We start from the raw sequence: 9,987 nt of genomic DNA, 5'->3' as shown, positions 1-9,987 counted from the left end.
TGATGCAATTTCAAGATAATAAATTAATTCTTATAAACAACAGATTCGAGGATTTTTTTCAGTATCTGAAGCTCTGTAATCACAACCCCGATGTCTGCCACTTTACTCCTCAGAACTCACTCATGTTTGATCCTAAACTGGCACCTTCTTCTGAAAGTGTATCCATCTATACATTATTAAACTTCTGTAATCCAACTGAAGATTGTAAGAATGGCAGTCGATCTGAAAAATGCTGGACATGAGGGAGGGACTAGCAACTGGTGCAGTGCCAGTTCACTGCAGAGTACACCAACACACACATAAAATCAAGTCAACAGTTAAACTAACATGGAAGTCTTGTGGCAGGGAAAGCAAAGACAAAAATGTGCAGGTGTGGGTAGAAGACAGTAGGAGAGATACTGGGGGACTTACACTCTCAACCCTGGGCTTTCAAGCTACGTACGAGTCAGCAGCACTTACCATTGTGCCACCTGCTACAGAAAAATATGACATGAAAACTCAAATTGTCAAGTCTTTTTGGATAAAATACATAATGAATATAATCTGAGAATTCCTTTCAGTTGTTAAAGTAACTACTAGGCAATATAAATAGAGATGTGAGTCAACTTTGCTATAAAGCGAGGGGTCCAATTAAGGCAAAAATGGGTCCTTTCATATGAAAGTAATTGGAACAAAAACACATTAAGTGAAGCCCTTTCCAGTCACATGCAGTGGTACAAATGTGTAAACTAGGCACAGAAAGATGTCTATATACGTGAATGAATGCCTATGTCATACATATCACTTAAGTACATTGAATGCATTTATAGATGAACATATGTACACTATTATAGACATGAAGTGCAAAAAAACAAGCTTTCCATAAGCTACATTTAAAATAAAGAGAACACCCACACTATACTTGTAATACCTGCCTATAACTAATTAACTCTCACATTACTTTCAAGCATGATACTTACCACAAGAACAGTCAAGCATTACATCATCCCAAAGACATTTTCATTTAATTTCTCAAAATTGGATAGATAAATATAGTGCAAAATGTTTAAAGAATCAAACTATACTCAGTTACTGACACAAATATAATAATGCGTGTCACACACAAACACACACAATGTACACATACTGAAATGCAAACAGATACAATACAGAGGTATATTCTCACAAACTACAGATCCTTAATTTAGCTCTGTCTCTCTCTCCCACACACACTCACACACACACACACACACACAAAGGTTTTAAAGTCAATACTGTAAGAATAAATATTGAACAATGCAGATTATCTTAGGAGGAAATGCACATTGAAAATACACAGTACAGTCATGAGGCTGATTTTAGCACAGGTGCCCAGACAGCTTCCATACCACACAACAAATACAGAATACAAGCCCACAAATCTGGACAGACATGAATGCATTTAGGGAAATGATGTTTCTGATTCAAAAAGCCCCAGTTAAAATAAAAATCCACCCTGCAGCCAATTTTAAAAGCAGTTTTAGCTGCTAAAAGAAGTATTCAACTGACACAGCATGGATTTTGGGAGCCACACACGCTCTCTAATGCAATGACATATGACAAGTTTAAATAAAACACACAAACCCTTGGTCACACTGAATGTGCTCCACAACAGTTTTGGTACCCTAATTTAATTTCTGTGCTTTGGATATTTTCATCAAGTTGTAAGTCCAATGTGCAAGGACTACAGGCTGGCAGGCATATCTTAGTGTGTGCAGATCCCAGTGGACAAGAGTCAGTTGTTAAAGTCTCTATTTGATCCAGAGAGCTTATGTTTGGTATTGAAAAGGATGTAAATCCTTCACTAAAAGAAAAAAAAAAAATACAAAACATTGTAGGAACAAATAATTTTCAATGGATGCATAAGCACAGGCAATGCTGGTTGTTGCTCAGAAGAGTCCACTAGAGGAGAAACAGTACAGTGGTCAACAGGAGTTCTGAAGGAGTTAACAGTGGTTTTGTTTCATTTGCTGGGAAAATAAATAAATGAATAAATCTGATGAAGCAGCAAACTCTTTCTGCATACAGTCCAGCGGCCATCTCTTTCAGCTGGTTTTCAACTTCTCTGAGCAGCAGAGTATTGGTATACAGCACAGATTCCCACGTCACATGCAGCTAAGTCTATCACTGGTTTGAGCCATTTGCTTAGCTTAGAATTACAGTACAAATCAGCCAGCAGATGTCAAGTCTAAATCTTGGCAGCGAACACTAAAACTCAGTCCATAGCAGCAGATAATCTCCTTGAATGTCTTACGCATCTCCAGACTCCGGAAGGCATAGATAATGGGGTCAATGACCGAGTTGCACATGATCAGGACCAGGTAGGTGGTGAAATGTGACATGTAGCAGACACAGTACGGATTCTTGGGGCAAGTGATGATGAGAATTAGGTGCAAAAAGAAAGGCGCCCAGCAGCAGATGAAGACTCCCAGAAGAATTGTGATAGTGATGGCCCCTTTCATGCAAGTTCTCTGCTGCATGACACCTTCGACAGGCAGCGCAGCAATTCGCTTGATGTGCAGCCTGGCGAGCATGAACATGTGTACGTAAAGAGAGGCCATGAGGACAAGCATGGCAAAAAACATGGTGATAAGGCACACAATCACAGTCTTGCTCTCAGAGTACACAATAAAAATAATGCCACAGAATATGCATACCACCCAAATCAGGCAGATCAGAGTCAAAGCTTTCTTTACAGACATGATGCTATGGTAGCGCAGAGCATAGAAAATAGTGATATACCTGTCAATAGCAATGACGAGCAAGTTACAAATGGAGGCAACAAGTGAGATGCAGATCATTGAGTCAAAGATATTGTCCATGAGCTGGATGAACCTGTCGTGCACTATGAGGTAGCCGTTGTTCAAGATGGCAATGACAATAGTCTCCAGGGAATTAGACACACTGACCAGCATGTCAGCTGCTGCAAGGCTGCAGAGAAAAAAGTACATGGGAGAGTGCAGATTTTTGTTCTTGATAATGGCTAAAATCACAAGGATGTTTTCCAGCAGGCTGATGATACCAAGAATTAGAAAGATTTCAGCCTTAATGAGGACCTGTTCACAGAACTCTGAAACACTTCTGTTACTTATTAAGCTCGACTCATTGTAGTCTTCAGTGCTGTTAGAGGTCTTCAATGGAAAACTCCCTTTTAGCTGTGTCACATTCATTGTGAAAAGAGGGTCTTCAAGCAGTGCTTTGAGAAGAGAGATTGTTGCCTAAGTTGAAACTCGCCCGCAAAAAGAAAAGCAGCATCCTTTACAACCTGCGCATTCAGTATAGTCTGCGAGCCTTTTAATTCATTCACTTTTAGCAATGCTGTTCTAAGTTCTGAAACTGCAGAAAAAACATTGTGCATGTCTCTTGCCCGTAGCTATAATGTTTTTCTTCCTCACACTCCTGGTTTTATACTTCTAGTTAGCCTCGGCACTGTAAGAATGAAATCCTGAGGAAATACTGACCTGCCGACTCAGAGAGAGAGAGAGAAAAGGAGGGGGTGAGAGAGAGAAAGAGGCGGGGGTGAGAGAGAGAGAGAGAGAGACGCTCCAAGCAGCTCTGCTAGTTCAACTGAAGAGGGAGTGCTATTGAATGATACAGCAGATATCCTGCTGGAGAGCTGGCGTGATGCTCTGTACCTCTGCCGAGAGGCTCACTATACATCGACAGTACCAAGCACCACAGCTCTAAAGTTAAAAGAAATAAAATAAATTGTGAAGGAGGGTAAACTCTGCTTCATTTGACATTATTGCTTTCATTCTGCACACAGTACAGCCTAGCCTTTTCCTCTACTAGTGCCCATTTGTACCATTTGAAAGGTGTTTGCCAGTCAGAAATTTTTAAAGATTCAGATGTTCCAATCTTTGGTTTTGTGGTATATTTTTTTTCTGATTAACAAATACATGTGAATATTTTCACTCAGTCATTGATAAATATGTCATTGCAATTCATTTGTTACAGTTTGTATTACTGCAGCTAAACAGGAGTTTGGGACATCACAAAGGTACAAAGTGAATCCACAAAAGAACTGAAGGCAAGCATGAAAAAAATATTACCGTAAACTGAACATTTATACCTGTATACGCTGTTATTATGTGGTTGTGTGAATATATTTTAACCACAAGGTGCCCCCAAACCACAGACACAGTAGTACCAAACACAATTTCAGTTTCAAATAAAATAATTTTTATTTTACAAAATACCTTCCTCATCAGAACACCAGTAAAAACATGCCATTCACAGTTCTCTCCTTCTTCTTCCAAAAGTGTTGCCCACTGCCTTCTGATTCTGACTTAATTTAAGTGAGGCGATGGGCTCTATTTTAAAATAGACCCAGGAGCTGCTTTTGGTTTCATGTCCAGGTCATCTGGAGCATTTCCAAGTAGTATGGAAACTAAGATAGTCCACCACCCCCAGCAGCACCCTCTGATGGTATCCAAAGACCCCGACAGGGCTGTGTTTCCAGATTTCAACTCTCATGCCACACTGTACGTGTCTTAATCTGTTCCAGCCTTGAGGAACACTGCCACCTGTTGTGTGCTGTCTCTCCAATATGGCTTCCTGACCTTTGATACAAATCCATTTTTTATCCTGGTCAGGATGCCTCTCCTTCCTCCCTGGCACCTACAACATGTGGGGTACACCTAAAAATTAGGGTGGCCAGAGTAAATGACAGTATTTTGAACCCACCTATAATGTAACTCCTGAATTAATTAAACAATTAATATTCTAGTGCATGATCAGAGTGGTGCAAAAAATACCTCACTGGAGCTACTGCATATTTTTACTGTCTTCTTACAAAAGGATTTTCAGAGAAGGGACATTGTCAGCAACCATACCACCAGCGCTTTCAAACAGGTCATCCACTTGAAGCTAAGCATGTTCGTGCCTGGACAGTACCTGGATGGAAGACCATCTAGGAAAAGCTTGGGATACTTCTGAAGGAAGTGTTGGTAAGACCAGCAGGGGGTGCTTACCCTGTGATCTGTGTGTGGATCCCAATGCCTCACTGTAGTGATGGGGACTCTGCGCTGTAAAAATTGAACCAATTTTTTGGACATAAAACCAAGGTCCTGCCTGTCTGTGGTTATTAAAGATCCTTCAGCAGCCTACAAAAAGATTAGTGTGTTTCCCAACATCCTGGCTAAACTGCCCATCACAGCCTTGTTCATTCTGCCCCCTTACACATCCCCTGTCTCTAAATGGCTAACTATCTCTCACCCCTTCACCACCTCAGAACTAATGTGTGGTTAACATACTGATGCAATAATGACTGCCATCACATCATCCAGGTGTTTGCTACATATTGGTGAGGGCTGAAGTGTTTCCCCACTGTCTATATAGAGTGCTTTAAGTAGAAAGAAAACTGCTGTATAAATTTAATTTAATGTTGTTGTTGTTATTATTGTTATGATTGGGGTATATTTGGCTGTGATAAAGACAGCACAACGTGCTGCTGTAGTATGTGGGCAAGTGAGTTAAATAATAAGAGAAAAGAATGAAAAGTGATAGCTATCATCTGTAATGGGTTACAGTAGTCATACGTACTGTATATAGTCTTGGATCATAAACCTGGGGCTAAATGGTCATTTAGTGATCAAACTGAACACTGCAATGTTAGGTATATACAAAGAAGTTTATGAATATTTTTTGAACAGCAAGCTATTGAAGAGTTGCAGCATTTATACCACTCTTTAGAAAAGCAATGCTGATTTGTTTTAGGCATTGTTGTAAAGAGTACAGACAATGAACTTCGGAGCTGTTGTAAAACATTATAATCAGTTGATCTATTATTTATCTGAATACATAAAGGATGAAGGAACATATTAAAGACCATAAAAAATCCAATAGGTTTAAGGGTTTGGCTCTAACAATGAAGGCACCTTTAAAGATATGAATCATTTTATTGCCATGGCTCATCCACTTAAAATTGACAATCAATGGTAATCTCTGATTGAATGTTCACTTTAAATTCCATGTAGCTGCACTTCTTTTTTGTTTGGAGGAGCATTTTCTGTTATGGGAATGCCTCTGTTCAGAGGGCAGTCAGATATCAGAGTGGTCACAAAATGGTTTGATGAGTTGCACAACATTGTTATTCTTATACCATGTCTTTCTCCTAATAGTTCTGACTGTAACAGTATATTTAGTGAAATTCTAGAAAAATAAACATATTTGTCCAAGTCTAATAAACTGTCTGTGGTGGGCTGGTACCCTGCCCGGGGTTTGTTTTCTGCCTTGCTCCCTGTGTTGGCTGAGATTGGTTCCAGCAAACCCCTGTGACCATGTAGTTAGGATATAGCGGGTTGGATAATAAACTGTTATCTGCCTGAAATAATCTGGTGCCCTATACAGAGCACTGCCTGCCTTGTGCCTAATACTTCTAGGTAGACTCAGATTCTAGTTACACTACATGTTCTCCATATACCCCCTACAATCCTGAACTGAATTAAGGCAGTTTTGACAATATCATTATATGTGATATTTTATGGGATTTTTGGAATCAGTAAATTCTTGGTCAGTGAAGATTAATTTGAAAATAAAACTGGTATTTTTTAAATCTGAATATAAACAGTATATCCTCAGATCCTCTGTCATGTGTTTTACTTTTCTAAAAAATGTCTTTTAAAAACTGTATTGTTATATGAGTCTCTTGGATTTCTAATGTTCTTAATTGTGCATTTAGAGGATGCAATTTAACTATGATCAACCAATAGTCAATTTTACTAAACAGAAGATCATTCAAATACTTGCTATTAATTATTTAAAGTGTAGCACAAAAAAAAAAAAGAAAAAAGATTTCAGTGGTTGTACAACACAAATTAATTTAAAATTCACATATACACATATGGGTATTTAGAATTTGGAATACTACGTGAAAACAGCCAGAACTGGATTTAATTAGTGAATAACTAGGAGGCTTTGCTCCCTGCTCACTTTGCTCGCCAACCCCTGGGCCTGCGGTATGCACTAGCCTCTTTGCGGTTCTGCCGCTCACGTATGAGGAAGTGGATGTACAATTTAAACAGATTATTATTTTCACAGGAATTGTTAAATATGCATAATAGAACTAATTATTTTACATTGCAGCAAGTAATTAACCATAGTAAAAAAGAGTACAAAGTAATAATTTGAAAGTAAATTATGTTTCACTTTGCAATAGAGTTATTTGTAACGTAATAAGTTTTTGTTCTATTTGGCTTTGAAATTAACACGCAAATACTTTTTAAATTTACGCTTTTACTGTAAAACTAAAGTAAAACAATTTTTTGAAATAACCTTTCATCAATATTGCATTGAATTTTGATTCCATGTTTGGACTTACATTGTGACAATGCAAAGTATAACTGCCCGTGAGTGAATATTGTTTCTTTCTCTCTAATAAATAAACCGACTTTTTCGAATGTTTGTTCCTGTGATTTGTTAATTGTCATTGCAAAAGCTATTCTAACAGGAAACTGTAAATGTTTTAATATGAATGGCATATTAAGATCTCCTTTGGTGTCTAATGTTATCTGCAGAAGATGTTCTGCATTACCTTTTTAACATGTGAGAATTGTTCGACCAATTTTGAATACAACTAATCTTGTCCTTTTTCTTAGCCCATCACTCAGACAAATTATGCAATAACATTGCGATACATCCTTCTTTCATCAGTAATTAACGGTTAGCGGTTGTAGATATTCTATGGGATATTGTAAGCTGATGTTTTCATCTTCCGCACCATCACCATCAACTGTTTCAGCACAGTCTATTGATACGCATTTAACAAATTTGCAGTGTAACCGATTGACAATTTTCGTGTTAATTCGTTTGACTTTATTGTTTCTCGGTGCTAGGATTGCCTGTGTACTCATTTCTTCTGTTAATAACCCTTTGTAATGAAATTCTTCAATAAGATTTGGACATAATAAGTCTTCTTTTATTGGGAACTTAAAGTGAGGAAAATGTAAAAATGTATAAGAACTGAGAGCACAGGAACTGTGTCTGACAAAAGTATTCTCATGAAATAGAGGTGAGAGGACCGTGGGAGTAGTTGAAAATGGTTGAGAGGAGGCAAGGACTTATAGCTATCAGGTATTTCTTCATTTAAGATTTTAATGATGTTTCCATAGCTTCTCTGTATTGTGCTACCCACTTACAATGACCTGAGGTACCTTTCATTATACTGTAGAAGACATTGAACAAAAATATACTTTTCAACCATAGGTTCAGTTTTAGACAGTTTAGCAGTCCAGCTTTCATGATGAATGTGGCCCATTCATCAAAGGTTTGTGTTAATGACACAATAAACACACGTAAGATTCAAATGGTGTATCCTGTCACCAACTGTCAAAAGACTGGAAGCAAGCCTGTAGAGAATGTCATTAATAAAAGGAAACACCTCACACTAGACCATTCAAACATTCAGAAAAAGAAAAACAAAGACTGTAATAGAATGACCTTGGAGAAAATCTATACATTTTCATATTAATACCTGAGAAATTGTTCACTGATGTGACATTTTTTAAACATTGCTCCTGTCTGCTTTCTGAAGATTTCACACTGCTCCTGTACAGATCCACTCCAGGCCCTAAGCTGTAATGTATCAAGTCATTGAAGTCTGCTGCTGGAAAGCATTCCTTCAAGAGTCAAACAATCAGCTGAACTTGTCCTGTGACAATGGTGCACAAGTGAGCCCTTACCCTAATGTGTCTAACATATGAATATTGTACATGAATATTGCTCTGATTCACCATACAATTGCATACTAATCTAGTCAATGCCTTTATAGTGTGCTGTTACTAAAAAAAAGGTTCATTTTGCTACTGAAAAAATGATTTTGGGGACTAAAATTATTTAAATCTCATGAATTATTCTGTGACTGCCTACTCCTTAAAGCAGTAGTAAAACTATTTCTGTTCCACAAAAGAATCACACTGGGTTCCTATCTCTCAGTCATTCAATCAGAGTGAATAAAATGATACACAATTTACAATTGCTCAACCTGTGTTTAAAACATCAATTTAACTATTAAGCTTCAGACAAAAACGCTGCACTTTTTGTGGCTCCAAAATAATTTTGGTGGTTACTGCTTGATGGCTGTTATTAACCACACAAAATCATCTTAAGGTGTTCTAGCACATACAGTGCATCCGGAAAGTATTTACAGCGCATCACTTTTTCCACATTTTGTTATGTTACAGCCTTATTCCAAAATGGATTAAATTCATTTTTTTCCTCAGAATTCTACACACAACACCCCATAATGACAACGTGAAAAAAGTTTACTTCAGATTTTTGCAAATTTATTAAAAATAAAAAAACTGAGAAATCACATGTACATAAGTATTCACAGCCTTTGCTCAATACTTTGTCAATGCACCTTTGGCAGCAATTACAGCCTCAAGTCTTTTTGAATATGATGCCAGTTTCTGCTGCTGAAAAACATCCCCACAGCATGATGCTGCCACCACCATGCTTCACTGTAGGGATGGTATTGGCCTGGTGATGAGAGGTGCCTGGTTTTCTCCAAACGTGACGCCCGGGATTCGCACCAAAGAGTTCAATCTTTGTCTCATCAGACCAGAGAATTTTGTTTCTCATGGTCTGAGAGTCCTTCAGGTGCATTTCGGCAAACTCCAGGCGGGCTGCCATGTGCCTTTTACTAAGGAGTGGCTTCCGTCTGTCCACTCTACCATACAGGCCTGATTGGTGGATTGCTGCAGAGATGGTTGTCATTCTGGAAGGTTCTCCTCTCTTCACAGAGGACCTCTGGAGCTCTGACAGAGTGACCATCAGGTTCTTGGTCACCTCCCTGACTAAGGCCCTTCTCCCCCGATCGCTCAGTTTAGATGGCCAGCCAGCTCTAGAAAGAGTCCTGGTGGTTTTCTTCCACTTACGGATGATGGAGGCCACTGTGCTCATTGGGACCTTCAAAGCAGCAGAAATATTTTCTGTAACCTTCCCCAGATTTGTGCCTCGAGACAATCC

The 9,987-nt window shown here is 38.5% G+C and overlaps 1 protein-coding gene across 1 annotated transcript; it reads right to left on the bottom strand.

The window, feature by feature from the left end:
* Positions 1-1,299: 1,299 nt before the first annotated feature.
* mc3r (melanocortin 3 receptor) lies at positions 1,300-3,370 on the bottom strand. Its single transcript, XM_039735227.1, has one exon. It carries the CDS (start codon positions 3,186-3,188, stop codon positions 2,187-2,189), a length of 1,002 nt encoding a protein of 333 aa, XP_039591161.1. The 5' UTR covers positions 3,189-3,370; the 3' UTR covers positions 1,300-2,186.
* Positions 3,371-9,987: the final 6,617 nt, after the last annotated feature.

The sequence above is a fragment of the Polypterus senegalus genome, chromosome 14, assembly GCF_016835505.1.
Source record: "Polypterus senegalus isolate Bchr_013 chromosome 14, ASM1683550v1, whole genome shotgun sequence".
In the NCBI taxonomy this organism is placed as follows: Eukaryota; Metazoa; Chordata; class Cladistia; order Polypteriformes; family Polypteridae; genus Polypterus; species Polypterus senegalus.
The sequence above is the reverse complement of the archived record's forward strand: the minus strand, read 5'-3'. Positions and strand labels throughout refer to the sequence as shown.